Source organism: Thalassophryne amazonica, chromosome 11, assembly GCF_902500255.1.
Source record: "Thalassophryne amazonica chromosome 11, fThaAma1.1, whole genome shotgun sequence".
In the NCBI taxonomy this organism is placed as follows: domain Eukaryota; kingdom Metazoa; phylum Chordata; class Actinopteri; order Batrachoidiformes; family Batrachoididae; genus Thalassophryne; species Thalassophryne amazonica.
The window spans coordinates 1,538,655-1,556,390 of NC_047113.1; the positions used below are offsets into that span (position 1 = coordinate 1,538,655).

Here is a 17,736-nt window from a genome sequence, read left to right on the forward strand (position 1 = left end):
ATATGCAGATTACATCACTATTCCTGTTGTGTTCTTTCCTGAGACTAGCACTACACATGTGCCAAGTTTGGTTAGGTTGGGCTCAAAGGCCTTGTAGATGAAGTGGCAAATGTTCATATAGATACATTGTTTGAGTGGCCAGAAGATATTAATGAGCAAGCTCCTTGTAAGCTCTCATTTATCTCTACCTACTTTCACTCAAACATTAACACATTTATCAGTTTTGTTATTTAGCTGTATGGACTTCTTTGAGCACCACATTCCCCAACACATAACCCTCCACCCCTCACTGCAAAACGTGACCAGTGGTGTTACTCTGGAATCATGTCTGGGCAAACTGAGTCAGATATAGTAACACGCACAATGAGCGGAGGTTGAATAGATTCTAAAAAATAACCCCAAGCTGATCCACCCAAGTGGCGTGAACAGTCCACACAGCATTGAATGAGTTTATTTATGAATTCTGATGTGTAAAATGATTTAGTTTCCAGAGTTTTAAACAAGCAACAGTCACCTTAATGACTGTATCTACGAGTACCCAAAATCTGAGGCCTGAATATGCAGTAAAATCGCTGTCAAATGCTGTTTCTGAATCCTCTATTCAGCAAAAAATGACTCAGCGAGATACATAGACCATGATTCAGCAAGGTACAGCAAAGGTGTTCACTTTTTTAGCCACAGACATTTCAAATGTTCTCTGTTACTTATTATCATAATATCACATTCAAGATTACACAAGTTCAAATTAATAAAAAACAGGTTATAAAGTTTCTTTTCTCTGTGGTGTCTTTTGTGGTAAACTATGTACCAAAATTCAAGAAATAGCACCTAAAAATTCAAAAATGTCTGGGGGGGGGGGCATGCCCACAGAGTCCCTTAATTGAGAGAGTAGAGACATGATGAGTCAAAAAAAAGGTCACGTGACTCATGGTGTCATATTGGGGCCAAAATATTCACTTTTTAATCTGTGTGCATGTAAATGAAGCTATTTTATTGATTTAAATGACGTGTTGTTGTGCGTTTGGATGCACAAATAGACACAACAAGGGCTTCAAGATGTACAGATTCCCTACAGATCCAAACACAACAAATATTTGGGAAAATAATCAGCCGTGTGGGATGGAAGCAACTTCATCATCAAAGCTTTGAGAGGTAAATTTATTGTTCAGTCCCATGTTCAGAAAAACTCAACTAAACCGTCATCATATAAACCAGATATTCACAGTCACCAGACAAAAAAGTCCCAAAGTTTTTCTGTTGTTTTCCGTGTGATAAACACTGGATATAACTAATTTTGTACAACAGTTTTTCACTCACATCAGATAAAATGTCCCTTCCAATCACAATGTATTTCCATTAAACCCCTCACATGTGGGACCGGAGTTATTTCCATGATTAAAAATCTGACCGTTTATTTTTTCAAACTGTGCTCAGACTCGGAGCTGCAGTCTGACGTGCACCTGTTAAATCAGACACTGTAAAAGGCTGTGATTTGACACTTTGCTGCTTTCACTCCTTCGCCTGCCATCATATTTGAATAGTTTTTGTAGTGCGCATGCTGACTACATTTCTGTATCACATACATTTGGCACAAAAGTATGCAACTTTGCAACACAGAGTCAGAAAAAGATGAAATTATAACAGCTTACCTTTGAATTCAAGGTGATGATTGTTGAAAGAAAAGCTTGTTGAGGGTCAAATGACTCCATAATAAAGCATAATCCAGTGACGAAGAACTTTAAAACTGTCATGTACGTCATTATGTCATGGAACTACAGAACTGCAGAAGCATAAAATCAGGCTTTAAAGTGTAGGTGACATGATATGTAATGTTTTTTTTTGAGTATTTAAGACTAAAATTAAACAGTTTGAAATTTATCCTTTACTGGTGTGCAATTACTGAAGAGATAAATATTCAGATTTTGAGCTGTGCACCACAAAAACCAGGAACGACTGGACAAGCCCCGACATTTGAGAAGAAGAAGGAAGTGACATCAGTGCTGGACCCATTATCTTAATCTTAATTTATTGATTTTTACAGGATAGTGACAGCCCCGTTTCCACCAAGTGGTTTGGTCCAGTGCTGCACGGTGTTTTCGGTGTCAGAACAGTTAATTCTCACTGGCAGAATCCTTTGGAACACTTATATTGACGGGCGCGCGCGCATGGTGTCTGTGGCTTCTCTACGCCACACGGAGGCAAAACTGAGTATTTTCACATTATTTTATTTTATTGCTTTGTGGATCGTGGGATAATTTCGTTGTGTGCAGACTAACACATTATGAGCAGATAAGGGACTGTGAGTCTTTCAACTTGCAACGCAAAGTGGCCCGCGATGGCACAGAGGAAGGAGGCTCCGTTAACAGCAGAGACTCGATCTATCGCAATTAACCGATTACAGCTGGTGCTGTAATCTGGCACCAAACTGCTGTGTGACAGATGGACTTTGCTTCAGCCAGGACAATTTTTCACTCTGTTGGACGTTTCTGCCGGTGAGTGTGATGGAGATTTTATGAGTTGTTATCATTTATTTAATTAATCATTGCCTGCTTACATGATATTCAATGTAATCAAAAGTAGTCTGAGTTAAGTTTCTGCTTCTTGTGAAATGAACTGTATCTGTTATCTGTGTGATGTGGGAGTGAAACCAGCCACAAGACTGAAAGAATATGTGTCTTAGCTGACTTGTTAAAGGATTCTACATTTATTATTGTCTGAATTATATTCTTTTATATTTCATTGACTCATTCAATCATAATAATTATGTACCAAGTACTTTTGGGAGCAATAACTGGGTTACATGTCTGTGCCTTTGGACATTTTTTCACAGTTTAAACATCAACACCAGATCACAAATATTTTTAAAATAGCAACAATAAAATCAGACGATTAGCACAGCCACAGCACAGATCAGTTTATGTGGTTAAAACAGCCTCATTAGTGTTTTGTCCTGCTGAACGAGACATGCAGGTAAAGAACATGTTAAATACTTTTCATAGCAAAGTTAACTTGCTTTATTAACTGTCATTGTTTTATCTCAAATGTGGGTATTTGTTTGTTTACCGCCGTGTTCGGCTTTAACAATCGTGAATTAACAGTTTCGGGGAGCTCTGACAGACTTAAATCAGTTTAAAAAGGTTTGATTCATGATGCTTTTCATCCAGATTTCAATGTTCACTGGACAGATTTAAAAATGAAATGGACTTTGAGCCAATAAGATAATTATCAAAGTTGACATATTGTGCAAAATCACCTTTTACATAACATCTTCACAGTCCCACAATTCTATGAGTGTTTTCATAGATGTTCTCATGATTTAAGATGAATTCATGTCACAGCTTGTTTAACACCTCTGTGACATATGTAACAGAAAAACCCCCAGATCATCTCATTTTATGTGAGAATATTATACACACAGATACACAAACACACAAATCTATATAGCGCTTTACCATCTTAAAATCACTAAGGGCCCTTGGGCAAAGTCCTTAATCCCCAGTTGCTCCCAGTGTAAATAAGTGGGTTAATTTATTGTGGGGCCACTTAATTTTGATTAAGGTTTTGCCTGTGAACTTTCTTCCACAGCTTTCCACCTGGAATTTATGTAGCTTGAGGGGAAATCTTTCTGTTGTATGTTGCCAACTAGTGGAGGTATTGCTGTAAGAGTTGGTCAGGTAGCAACAAATTCATACAATTGTCTTGCTTAATATATTTACTGAATGGGTCAACTTAATCATTATCAGAAAAATTGCCCCTCCTGAGAAATTTTCCAGGAGGGGCAAACTATACAGTAGCACATGTTTCACTGGCTTTAAACAGACTGCTCAAATATTTTAAACTGGCTTGAATGCTGCTGCAGATAACCCAGCATTGCAGACCGAATGGTCCCCCCACTAAAAATTGGTCCACCCTGCCTCCACTGCGCATGCGTCATTTCGGAGCTCAGCCGCTCGTCTAAGACTGAGTCTCTTCACCCAAAGCGATCAAATGGATTAATGTGATTATTAACCATCAGATGACGAGGTAAAACTTCTTAAATCATTTTAAAGTCAGTTTTAAGCAAAAAGGAGGTGATAATCCGTGAACTGCGGCTAATGATGCATGCGCAGTGAAGGCAGGGCGGACCGATTTTTAAGGGGGACCGTTCGGTCGGCAACACCGGTTTTACCTCTTTCCAACAGAGACAGTGTCACATATGAAAGTAGTTCAGCTCGATTAGATCTAAACTGGTCATTTACTGTGTAGGAAAATGGCTTTGACTGGTTATCAAAGACCAGCTAATCATTTTTTGATATCTTTGGTCAAAACAAGCAGTTTGAACAATTCAAAAAATATTAGATTCAGATAGACATTTTTTGTAATAAACTATGTCCAATGAATAGATAAATCATAAAACGCAACTGACCAGCAATAATGACAATAATCATTCATTCATGACAATAATCATTAATTGTAGGTACGTTCAACCCTAATGATATGCATTAGAGCTTTTTTAATAATTGAATTCAAATGTAAGCATCAGCCAAGAGAATAAAAAAGCAAAAATTGGCAACTAAAATAATGTTGATGATGATAAGAAGGTAAGTCCCTTCAGCTGCTCCCTTGTTTGTACTCAGGGTCGTCACAGCAAACCCAAGGTGGATCTGCATGTTGATTTGGCACAAGTTTTATTCCCGATGTCCTACCTGACATCAACTCCACATTACATGGAGAAATGTGGCACGGGTGGGATTTGAACTGGGAACCTTCCACACTGAAACCAAGCACACTAACCACTTGTCCACCACCCCGCTATTATTATTATTATTATTATTATTATTATTATTATTAATTATAATAATAATTAGAACGTATTCTGTTCCTCTACTAAAATGAGCCACTCAGCCAGCGGAACAGCTGTTCTGTTTTTCTTTCAGTCAACATAAATTGTTGGTACAGTACACAGCTAAGCTGCCAGAGTCACTACCCAGAATTACAATTTCATCAACGCAAATACTTTACTGTGATAATGACATCCACTGTAATTAATTACACCAAACACAATTAATCAAAACAAGCACATTAAACCCTGGCAATCCACTGTGGTGATTGATGGAGCTAATTAATGCATTAATATCAGCACAAAAGAATGGATTTTAATAACTTCATGCAACATTAATGCATAGCCACCATGAAAATGATTATGAGAAGCATCTGAGGGATTCTAATTGTCTTTGTGTGTTTCTCTTCCACAGCGAGAAAGTAAAGTCTCCAACTGTTGGTGGTGTGTTACCTTGAAGTAGTCCATGAGCGACCGTGAGTACTTGACAGCGTGGTCTTTCTTTAGATGGAACATCCTCAGATACAGCAGAGACAGACAGCGGTTACTATGGAAACAAAACCATTAGAAGGTAGGTGAATCCTCTGTGCATTATTTTCATGTCATCCACACAAAATGTGCCTGGACTTCAAACACCCCACCAGTCCTCACAGATTAGGAAGGAGTTCAGTGAAGTGAAGAATGTAAGGGAAGGATCAGAGGAAGAATCCAGGCATGCTTGTGAATTTTACATCAAATTCTTCACTGATAGAGTTTCTTTCTTTCTTTCTTTCTTCAATATTTATTTCATTCATTTAAAAGAAAAAAAGAAAAGCAGAAATAAAGCATCTCAATTACCAGAATGAAAAGGAGCAGAGAGAAGAACAAGTCTTATATTTTCTGCCCCTTTTTACAATACAATCTTTCAATATCCAGCGTCATTATTTGACATTATTTAACAGATTGTATTTCTTTAACTTGTCACATACCACTGACTTATGTCATAATTATGACCATTATTTAATAGTTCAAAGAGACAGACAAAAATGTGCTTGATCACCCTGATTAATGAAAGAAAAAAAATCTTTGTAATTTTTAAATTTAGTTTCCCGACCAGTTCAGCTAGTCAGGAAACAATTTAGGGTTTTGAGCCATGGAAGTTAAAATACAGAGAAAGAGGCCATGACACACTAAAAAAGTCATTTTCCCAGCATGCTGCTCAAGAGTCAAACAGCACTGCTACGCCATATATGCTAGTGTTAGCATTGTGGAATTTAAACTGTGAATCAAAGTGCCAAAACAACTACATCAAATGGAAACAGAAAAACAGAGTCAGAAAGAAGATCCTACTGAGAAAAACAAAGGATAAACAGCTTTTTAGAATTTAACCAGGTTAGTCCCACACAGAACATGCAAATTCCACACAGAAAGGCCACAGGTGGGAACTGAACCCATGACCTTCTTGCTGTGAGGAAACAGTGCTAACCACTAAGCCACCGTGCTTCCCATTTACTGGATAACTGTTAGTTAAAACCACACTCACGCAGACCTACGTTGTCACACTAAAAAACAAACAAACAAACAAACAAACAAAAAACAACAACAAAAAACAACATGGGTGTTGTTTTTTTATTTTACATGAACCTAAGTGTAGCATGTAGCTTCTACGGTATAAAATCAAGTTTTATGGGTGAACACATTCAAATCCTGTAGTTTTAACATAACATGCAACAACTTGCTCAATGAACATAATAAAATTATGGAAAGTATTTCCACCCAAGTAAAATGTGTTAAGTTAGCCAGAAACAATTTTGCTGAGTGGCCTAAATGTGAATTTGTTGGGTCAACATGATAAATTTGTGTTACCGTTAAGTAATTACCATGGTTCAGGCCATGGGGTCAGTCAGTCCAGTGACTCCACAAAATGTGTGCAAGTAACTCTGAAAAACTGCTGCATATTTAGCACTGAAATTTTATGTATAGTTTTGAGCAGAAAGCTCAGTAATATAAGATATTGCATCATTATCTTGTAATTGATTTGATTCATCATCCTGCTATTTATCTGTGTCTTTGTGCAAGACATCTGGTCTGCAGTGTCTCAGCTCACATAGCTATGAAATGGGTACCTGCAGCAGTGGGCACAGCTAACCAAATAGTTAGCTTTGATAACAGCTAATCAGCTAACTGAAAAGTTATCTTTGATAAAGTTAAACTGATAAAACACCCACAAATTTATCAGAAGCTACAGCTACTTTCAGTATTGCTTCCAGTACTACCAAGCTGATTTTGAGTTTTAACACCATGATCACTTCTGGTAGCATCAAAGGTGACCACAGAGCCAAACAATGAGTCAGCACTTCTGTCTTGGGTGCCCTGCCCAATGCTGGAAGCTCCTGTTTACTAGATAGCTTACAGCAGTGAAACAGTTTAGATGAGCTAAGCTGAACTCAACTCTACACACGCAGTGAGGCAGAGGTCTTGGAAAATAAAGTAGTTTTGACTTATGGTTTTGATTTAGAAATCATCAAATTAACCCGGATAGAATAACTCCATTAATGTCAATTCTGTCATTTTTACAACATTTAAATATAACACATATCTTTTCATTTTAAATAATGCACTAATTCTGAAGCGCGGCGGCACAGGAAAAACACCTCCGTGTTGATAACCATTTGTTAAAATCCAGTTGGCTTTATCAGCTGGAGATGTTCCAACTTGTCCTTAAGGCTTCCAACAGAGGTGTTTTTCCTGTGACGGAGTGTCGCGGCGGCTGCGAGCCGATGCTGCAATCCGCCCGCACGTCTTTCATTAAAAAAATGTCCTTTAACAGTGGAATATCCGGATAAAATGCTGAAACCGACTTCTTCTGAAACTTCTCTGTTCTCTCACGACGTCCTGGATCAACAGAGCCTGAAATGTGGAGGTTTTAAGCTTGAAACAGGCTGACGACGGCACCTGAGAGCGCAGCGCAACGTCTCGCAGCGTGAAAAGTCCTTAAAGCGACAGTATCACCTCAAAATCTCTCATCAGCTGTTAAAATTTTCACTGAAAACCAGCTTAATTTTTCGAACCATGTCCACTTCGATGTGTCTCACAGGTTTAGAAAAAATTTTGATCAAACAAAGCGCCAGTCTCTCAGCAACTTCTCAGACAAAGGAATTCCGACGAGGGGCTGGACGACTCCTCCCACAAGGAGTGCTCACAGGCGAATGACGTCACCGGCAGGCGTGGAAAAACTCACGCATGCGCACGAGGGTTCAAGCATGTCTGACGTAAAAACATATGAATGAAATCCATATAGTTTTTGAAAAAAATAAAAAGGACCTATACTTTACGGACAGCCCTCGTAAATGTGCTTTTGTAAAATATGCCTTTTTATTTGTAAAAAAAAAAAAAAAAAAAAATCCATTTGCAAAAGCCAAAAAGTCAAGTTGTTATTTGACAACTGTCTGATATAACCAGGGTCAAAATAAATAGAAAACTGCCATCTACTGGTGTCCAGATGCTCATATGGCCATGAACACTACTGGCCAATAGATGGCAGTAGAGCCTGTGAAAACCTTGAATTTCAGACATCATATATATTACTCTAGAACAAAGACAACAGACAGTGTTTGACATAAGCAGGACTCTAAAGAGTAGCTCACAATGATTCCAATTGAAAATAACGGAGACGCAATCTTGGCTTCTTCTGGCATTTTTACATAAAACAAACACAATAACAACATCTATAAACCCAGAGAATACGAGGTCTATTAGAAAAGTATCCGACCTTATTATTTTTTCAAAAACCATATGGATTTGAATCACGTGTGATCGCGTCAGACAAGCTTGAACCCTCGTGCGCATGCGTGAGTTTTTCCACGCCTGTCGGTTGCATCATTCGCCTGTGAGGAGGCTTTGAGTGAGGAGTGGTCCCGCCCCCTCGGCGGATTTTCATTGTCAGGAAATGGCTGAATGATTTTGGCTTTTTTTCCATCAGAATTTTTTCAGAAACTGTTAGAGACTGGCAGCTGGAAACCATTTGAAAAATTTATCTGGCTTTCAGTGAAAATTTTACAGGCTTCACAGAGAATAAGGACTGTTACTGTCGCTTTAAGGACGGCTTTAAGGACACTTGGTGCGCTGCGCTCCGTGCTGCCATCGAGAGCCACAAACCACCGGATCATTTCTAAACGGATGGCTCTGTGGAGCCGCACCGTCGTGTGCACTTTCTCTGGTTATCACAAGAGCTGGACATCAACCATTTTCCGGCAGATTTCACTTTTAACAAGAGATTTTGTCATGGAAAGCCGAGCGGAGGCTTCTCGCATCACCACCGATTTGCTGATGGAGCGAGACAAAGGAACACCTCCGTTTTGGTCTCACAGGACGGCTTTGAGATGGCATTCAGACAGCTGTCGGTGGTTTTTCCATCGAGTGATTATCCGAGAAATTGTGGATGTCAATCAATCAATCAATCAATTTCATTTATATAGCGCCAAATCACTACAAACAGTTGCCCCAAGGCGCTTTATATTGTAAGGCAAAGCCATACAATAATTACGGAAAAACCCCAACGGTCAAAACGACCCCCTGTGAGCAAGCACTTGGTGACAGTGGGAAGGAAAAACTCCCTTTTAACAGGAAGAAACCTCCAGCAGAACCAGGCTCAGGGAGGGGCAGTCTTCTGCTGGGACTGGTTGGGGCTGAGGGAGAGAACCGGGAAAAAGACATGCTGTGGAGGGGAGCAGAGATCAATCACTAATGATTAAATGCAGAGTGGTGCATACAGAGCAAAAAGAGAAAGAAACAGTGCATCATGGGAACCCCCCAGCAGTCCAAGTCTATAGCAACATAACTAAGGGATGGTTCAGGGTCACCTGATCCAGCCCTAACTATAAGCTTTAGCAAAAAGGAAAGTTTTAAGCCTAATCTTAAAAGTAGAGAGGGTGTCTGTCTCCCTGATCTGAATTGGGAGCTGGTTCCACAGGAGAGGAGCCTGAAAGCTGAAGGCTCTGCCTCCCATTCTACTCTTACAAACCTTAGGAACTACAAGTAAGCCTGCAGTCTGAGAGCGAAGCGCTCTATTGGGGTGATATGGTACTATGAGGTCCCTAAGATAAGATGGGACCTGATTATTCAAAACCTTATAAGTAAGAAGAAGAATTTTAAATTCTATTCTAGAATTAACAGGAAGCCAATGAAGAGAGGCCAATATGGGTGAGATATGCTCTCTCCTTCTAGTCCCCGTCAGTACTCTAGCTGCAGCATTTTGAATTAACTGAAGGCTTTTCAGGGAACTTTTAGGACAACCTGATAATGTTGAATTACAATAGTCCAGCCTAGAGGAAATAAATGCATGAATTAGTTTTTCAGCATCACTCTGAGACAAGACCTTTCTAATTTTAGAGATATTGCGTAAATGCAAAAAAGCAGTCCTACATATTTGTTTAATATGCGCTTTGAATGACATATCCTGATCAAAATGACTCCAAGATTTCTCACAGTATTACTAGAGGTCAGGGTAATGCCATCCAGAGTAAGGATCTGGTTAGACACCATGTTTCTAAGATTTGTGGGGCCAAGTACAATAACTTCAGTTTTATCTGAGTTTAAAAGCAGGAAATTAGAGGTCATCCATGTCTTTATGTCTGTAAGACAATCCTGCAGTTTAGCTAATTGGTGTGTGTCCTCTGGCTTCATGGATAGATAAAGCTGGGTATCATCTGCGTAACAATGAAAATTTAAGCAATACCGTCTAATAATACTGCCTAAGGGAAGCATGTATAAAGTAAATAAAATTGGTCCTAGCACAGAACCTTGTGGAACTCCATAATTAACTTTAGTCTGTGAAGAAGATTCCCCATTTACATGAACAAATTGTAATCTATTAGACAATATGATTCAAACCACCGCAGCGCAGTGCCTTTAATACCTATGGCATGCTCTAATCTCTGTAATAAAATTTTATGGTCAACAGTATCAAAAGCAGCACTGAGGTCTAACAGAACAAGCACAGAGATGAGTCCACTGTCTGAGGCCATAAGAAGATCATTTGTAACCTTCACTAATGCTGTTTCTGTACTATGATGAATTCTAAAACCTGACTGAAACTCTTCAAATAGACCATTCCTCTGCAGATGATCAGTTAGCTGTTTTACAACTACCCTTTCAAGAATTTTTGAGAGAAAAGGAAGGTTGGAGATTGGCCTATAATTAGCTAAGATAGCTGGGTCAAGTGATGGCTTTTTAAGTAATGGTTTAATTACTGCCACCTTAAAAGCCTGTGGTACATAGCCAACTAATAAAGATAGATTGATCATATTTAAGATCGAAGCATTAAATAATGGTAGGGCTTCCTTGAGCAGCCTGGTAGGAATGGGGTCTAATAGACATGTTGATGGTTTGGATGGAGTAACTAATGAAAATAACTCAGACAGAACAATCTGAGAGAAAGAGTCTAACCAAATACCGGCATCACTGAAAGCAGCCAAAGATAACGATACGTCTTTGGGATGGTTATGCGTAATTTTTTCTCTAATAGTTAAAATTTTATTAGCAAAGAAAGTCATGAAGTCATTACTAGTTAAAGTTAAAGGAATACTCGGCTCAATAGAGCTCTGACTCTTTGTCAGCCTGGCTACAGTGCTGAAAAGAAACCTGGGGTTGTTCTTATTTTCTTCAATTAGTGATGAGTAGTAAGATGTCCTAGCTTTACAGAGGGCTTTTTTATAGAGCAACAGACTCTTTTTCCAGGCTAAGTGAAGATCTTCTAAATTAGTGAGACGCCATTTCCTCTCCAACTTACGGGTTATCTGCTTTAAGCTGCGAGTTTGTGAGTTATACCACGGAGTCAGGCACTTCTGATTTAAAGCTCTCTTTTTCAGAGGAGCTACAGCATCCAAAGTTGTCTTCAATGAGGATGTAAAACTATTGACGAGATACTCTATCTCACTTACAGAGTTTAGGTAGCTACTCTGCACTGTGTTGGTATATGGCATTAGAGAACATAAAGAAGGAATTATATCCTTAAACCTAGTTACAGCGCTTTCTGAAAGACTTCTAGTGTAATGAAACTTATTCCCCACTGCTGGGTAGTCCATCAGAGTAAATGTAAATGTTATTAAGAAATGATCAGACAGAAGGGAGTTTTCAGGGAATACTGTTAAGTCTTCAATTTCCATACCATAAGACAGAACAAGATCTAAGGTATGATTAAAGTGGTGGGTGGACTCATTTACATTTTGAGCAAAGCCAATTGAGTCTAATAATAGATTAAATGCAGTGTTGAGGCTGTCATTCTCAGCATCTGTGTGGATGTTAAAATCGCCCACTATAATTATCTTATCTGAGCTAAGCACCAAGTCAGACAAAAGGTCTGAAAATTCACAGAGAAACTCACAGTAACGACCAGGTGGATGATAGATAATAACAAATAAAACTGGTTTTTGGGACTTCCAATTTGGATGGACAAGACTAAGAGTCAAGCTTTCAAATGAATTAAAGCTCTGTCTGGGTTTTTGATTAATTAATAAGCTGGAATGGAAGATTGCTGCTAATCCTCCGCCTCGGCCCGTGCTACGAGCGTTCTGGCAGTTGGTGTGACTCGGGGGTGTTGACTCATTTAAACTAACATATTCATCCCGCTGTAACCAGGTTTCTGTAAGGCAGAATAAATCAATATGTTGATCAATTATTATATCATTTACTAACAGGGACTTAGAAGAGCGAGACCTAATGTTTAATAGACCACATTTAACTGTTTTAGTCTGTGGTGCAGTTGAAGGTGCTATATTATTTTTTCTTTTTGAATTTTTATGCTTAAATAGATTTTTGCTGGTTATTGGTGGTCTGGGAGCAGGCACCGTCTCTACGGGGATGGGGTAATGAGGGGATGGCAGGGGGAGAGAAGCTGCAGAGAGGTGTGTACTTCACGGGACATGCCAGAACATGTCCCGTGCGACATGTGGAATTCCTCCGCACGTCTGTCTCAATGTGCCGAAAAAGTGCTGATGTCCACGTCTTTTCACAATTCCTGTGCTAGTCAGACGACGTCCCAGATAAAACACAGCGTCCAGTTTGGAAATGAACAGCACATTCCACTGTTACAGGAGTTTTTGTCATGGAAAGAGGAGCGGAGGCTTCGCGTGTCGCGGCGCTGCCGCATGGCGCACAGCAACGCCATGATGAAGCCTCACGGGACATGTTCTGGCATGTCCAGGCACATCCACAATTTCTCGGATAATCGATGGAAAAACCAATGACAGCTGTCTGATCGCCATCTCAAAGCCGTCCTGTGAGACCAAAACGGAGGTGGTTTTGTCTCGCTCCAGTAGTGAATCCATCGTGACGCGCGAAGCCTCCGCTCAGCTTTCCATGACAAAATCTCTTGTTAAAAGTGAAATCTGCCGGAAAATGGTTGATGTCCAGCTCTTGTGATAACCAGAGAAAGTGTACACGACGGTCCCGGCTCCACACAGCCATCCATTTAGAAATGATCCGGTGGTTTGTGGCTCTCGATGGCGGCACGGAGCGCGGCACGGAGCGCAGCGCGCCGAGCGTCCTTAAAGCTGTCCTTAAAGCTGTAGTAACAGTCCTTATTCTCTGTGAAGCCCATAATATTTTCACCGAAAGCCAGATACATTTTTCTAATGGTTTCCAGCTGCCAGTCTCTAACAGTTTCTGAAAAAATTCTGATGGAAAAAAAGCCCAAATCATTCAGTCATTTCCTGACAATGAAAATCCGATGAGGGGCTGGACCACTCCTCACTCAAAGCCTGCTCACAGGCGAATGATGCAACCAACAGGCGTGGAAAAACTCACGCATGCGCACGAGGGTTCAAGCTTGTCTGACGCAATCACACGTGATTCAAATCCATATGGTTTTTGAAAAAAATAATAAGGTCAGATACTTTTCTAATAGACCTCGTATAGAGTTTTAGGCACAATATACAGAGTTTAATGCTGTTGTCCATGTGGAGCCTGATCAGAGCGTCTCAGATGCATTTCTTCTGTCGTGAATGTACTGAGATTACCCATAATGCACCTGGACACAGAATGTCCACACTAAAACTTTCAAAAGTAGTGCATTACTTTAAAACTAATATTTTCACTTTAGAAACCTTCAGACGGGACGTTAATTTAAATAACTTGTCCGAAATGAATTTGGTTACATTTTTAAAACTGTATGCCTGTATGGGTGATTTTGCAAGCATGTCAGTATGGGGTCAAAAAATGATTATTTTTTTCTTTTCTGTGACTAGTTCTTCTTTGCTTCCAGAGGATAGAACGGTTTGCAGAGGATAGAACTGTACATCTACTACAAAACATTTAACAGGTAGGTACTCAAATCTTTGACTTAGGGAGTTCATAATTGTTTGTAACTGTTAAGCTTTGTTCACATCTGTGAAAATATATTAGCAGTTACTGGACCAAAATTCATTGGAAGATAATTAGTCCGCTGATGGGTTTCAAAGTTATCTGAAAAGCTAATCCGATAATGAAAGCATTGGCTTTGATAATTAGCGGTTAGTGGATTATCGGAACTATGCCCACCACTAGGTACCTGCCATGGCATCAGTGATCAATCAATCAATCAGTTTTTTTTATATAGCGCCAAAGCACAACAAACAGTTGCCCCGAGGCGCTTTATATTGTAAGGCAAGGCCATACAATAATTATGTAAAACCCCAACGGTCAAAACGACCCCCTGTGAGCAAGCACTTGGCTACAGTGGGAAGGAAAAACTCCCTTTTAACAGGAAGAAACCTCCAGCAGAACCAGGCTCAGGGAGGGGCAGTCTTCTGCTGGGACTGGTTGGGGCTGAGGGAGAGAACCAGGAAAAAGACATGCTGTGGAGGGGAGCAGAGATCGATCACTAATGATTAAATGCAGAGTGGTGCATACAGAGCAAAAAGAGAAAGAAACAGTGCATCATGGGAACCCCCCAGCAGTCTACGTCTATAGCAGCATAACTAAGGGATGGTTCAGGGTCACCTGATCCAGCCCTAACTATAAGCTTTAGCAAAAAGGAAAGTTTTAAGCCTAATCTTAAAAGTAGAGAGGGTGTCTGTCTCCCTGATCTGAATTGGGAGCTGGTTCCACAGGAGAGGAGCCTGAAAGCTGAAGGCTCTGCCTCCCATTCTACTCTTACAAACCCTAGGAACTACAAGTAAGCCCGCAGTCTGAGAGCGAAGTGCTCTATTGGGGTGATATGGTACTATGAGATCCCTAAGATAAGATGGGACCTGATTATTCAAAACCTTATAAGTAAGAAGAAGAATTTTAAATTCTATTCTAGAATTAACAGGAAGCCAATGAAGAGAGGCCAATATGGGTGAGATATGCTCTCTCCTTCTAGTCCCCGTCAGTACTCTAGCTGCACAGTTCATCCAGACAACACATTTCCTCACACACTGTTGAAGAAAATATCATATTATAAATAAAATTCTTCACCAAAAGTTGTACATTTCCTGAGTCATTTTAGCATTTTCAGTTTGTGTAAATACACTTCTGAAAAAACCTGACGTACCAGGTGAAATGTTTGCTGGTAGATGAGGTTCTCTTCCAAAATCTTTATGACAATGTGTAAATTTTCTTGATTTTTATTCTCAGCAACCACACAATTATTATTATTATCAGCAACCAGACCTTATTTTGGGTGAATTTCACTTTTTTCACCAAAAAGAAGTCCACATTTTGCCTAAAATTTAAAGTTTCCAGCGCATAGGTGAAGCAAACAAAACCACCAAAATCATAATCCATTAATCACTGAAGGTGAAGAAGCATTTCAAGTGAATTTCACACTTTGCACCACAGAAAGTCCACAATTTGCCTAAAATTTCAATTTTCCAGATTCTGTGAGGAACAACTGTGCTTAGATATAAGCAAAAGCTCCCCATCAGAATAAAAATCCATCCATTTATCGGAACAGGAGTAAAATGAAAGTGGAATAATATGCAAATTACATTACTTGAGTTTTACATTGTATTATGTATTTTATTCTTTCTCTCTCTGTCTCCCTCCGTCTCACAAACACACACACAAAGAAAATCGTACCACAGCACAGCTAGCATCTTCTCAGCGACGGTTGCTGAATGGCTGGTGAAGTTCTTCAACCTCATGGCATACCTGGAAATAAATAAATAATAATAATAAAAAAACTCCAAGGGATAACATTAACAACCTTTATAAACCAAAACTACAGACAAGTGTTTTGACAAGCAGTACTTTTATGAATACTTTGCCTATGTAATAGAAAAAAAAAACTTTGCCAAGGTAAAAAAATTACTTTTCATGCATTTCAGTGTAAATCGTTTTAACAAAGTACAGAATGCACAGAAAGTACAGAATCTACATCTGATGTGTCTGACTGGGCAGCGCTAATGTTAGCAAAGCTGCCACTGCAACGTCTGTACCGTGATTCTTTAATGCTGAGGTGATTAGCCAAAATGAAAACTCCACCACCAGGCCTTCAGGTAATTATCATGACATAAGAATCATTTTAATCAAGGTCCTCACAAAACCATGATGTGTGTGAAAGACTTTATTTCCATGCTAGCATTAGCTGGCTTCGTTTGGATGATGCCACTCAAACAGTCGCCACAACTTCTCTGGATCAAACTGTTCACTAATGTTTGTATGAAGTGTCAGGTTAGCTACTTTTTCTCTTCTGGTTTGTACCTTATTTACTGTATGGATGGATGAGATTTGTTGTCATTGTCATTACAAGTGCAACAACAATGAGATTACATCCACACTCACATTTCCACAGACAAGATACAGCAATTAATCCACAATTATTACTTGTTTACCGTAATAATGGCACACATCAGAATTAAGACAACACATATACATTTGACATTGTTTATGTGCACTAATCTTGAAACAGTCCATTTTCCAAACTGAGGCGATGTGAGTGTGTGGGAGCATAGCCGCTGCAACTGGAGTTGCGCCGCCAGCTTGGGGGAATGCAGCTAAAACTGCACAGCCCCCGGAGGGGAAAAGGGGTGGCGTGAGCGGTGGCTGGGATGGGGTGTGTGATGGGGGCAGGGGGGGAGGTGGAGCATGCTTCAGTCTTTGTCCATGTGTGAGTCTGTATCTATCCTTGTGTACTGGAGTTAGAGAGATAAGGAGGCAGCCAATGTTCCCCAAGGCCGTAGAGATTGTTCTGGAGGAAAACAATGGGCATTTTATCCTTGAGAGGCTGATAAGCCTGCTGTGTTTGTGGGTGAGCAGTGAAAAACATTTTTACAGTCTCACATGAACAAACCAGATCCCAAATTATGAATATTCCCCAGTCTCTGAAATCTTCATCTCCATTTGCAAGGTGCGCATCTGCTCCGAGATGTTATCCAATTTGCGTCTGAGTTCAAGGGTTAACGCAGTCTCAGAATTCATCGCCTTGCCAAACTCATTAATCATGATGGACAAGCAAGGGGTCATGGTTCTGGCGGGAGCCGTCTTGCCAATCTTCCGGTAGGTCAGGGCAGCACATAAGCCAATAAGTACCAGCCCTCCTACTATGAAACCAAATATGAATAAATCCTCGACGTCCTCCACAGAGAATGGCGGAAAGCATGTGACATGCCACGTCTCTCAGGTGTCGAGAACATAGCCCGCAGTCAATAGCGTTCAGAGACCAGCTGATCAATTCCATGATTAATCCAATATACTTTGAAGAATTCACAGTCTGGTGAAGTTGGGACTTTGGAGGTTGGAGCAGAGATAGAGGAGAGAGGAGATGCGACCACCCTCACCGGATATGTGCTTGGGACTCCGATGAAACCCAAGTATCAGGTTAGCTAGTTTTTTTGTTTACAGGTTTATACTTTATGTGAGCTTGCACGAAGCCCACAAAATGAGGTAATAACATAACCATTTAATTTCAGCTCTTAAAATATTATTTCGTTATTTTTGAAAGCAATTATGGGGAGATTTATTGTACTTTTGCAACT

The 17,736-nt window shown here is 39.9% G+C and overlaps 1 protein-coding gene across 1 annotated transcript in view; it reads right to left on the bottom strand.

Annotated features, from left to right (window-relative positions):
* The window catches only part of aff2 (AF4/FMR2 family, member 2), a 689,661-nt gene that overhangs the window by 44,614 nt on the left and 627,311 nt on the right, over window positions 1–17,736 (bottom strand). The window contains exons 21-22 of the mRNA XM_034181164.1: window positions 15,839–15,910; window positions 5,273–5,366 (exon numbers count right to left, since the gene is read on the bottom strand). Of these exons, the coding sequence (XP_034037055.1) occupies window positions 5,273–5,366; window positions 15,839–15,910 (166 nt within the window). The remainder of the gene's footprint in view (window positions 1–5,272; window positions 5,367–15,838; window positions 15,911–17,736) is intronic.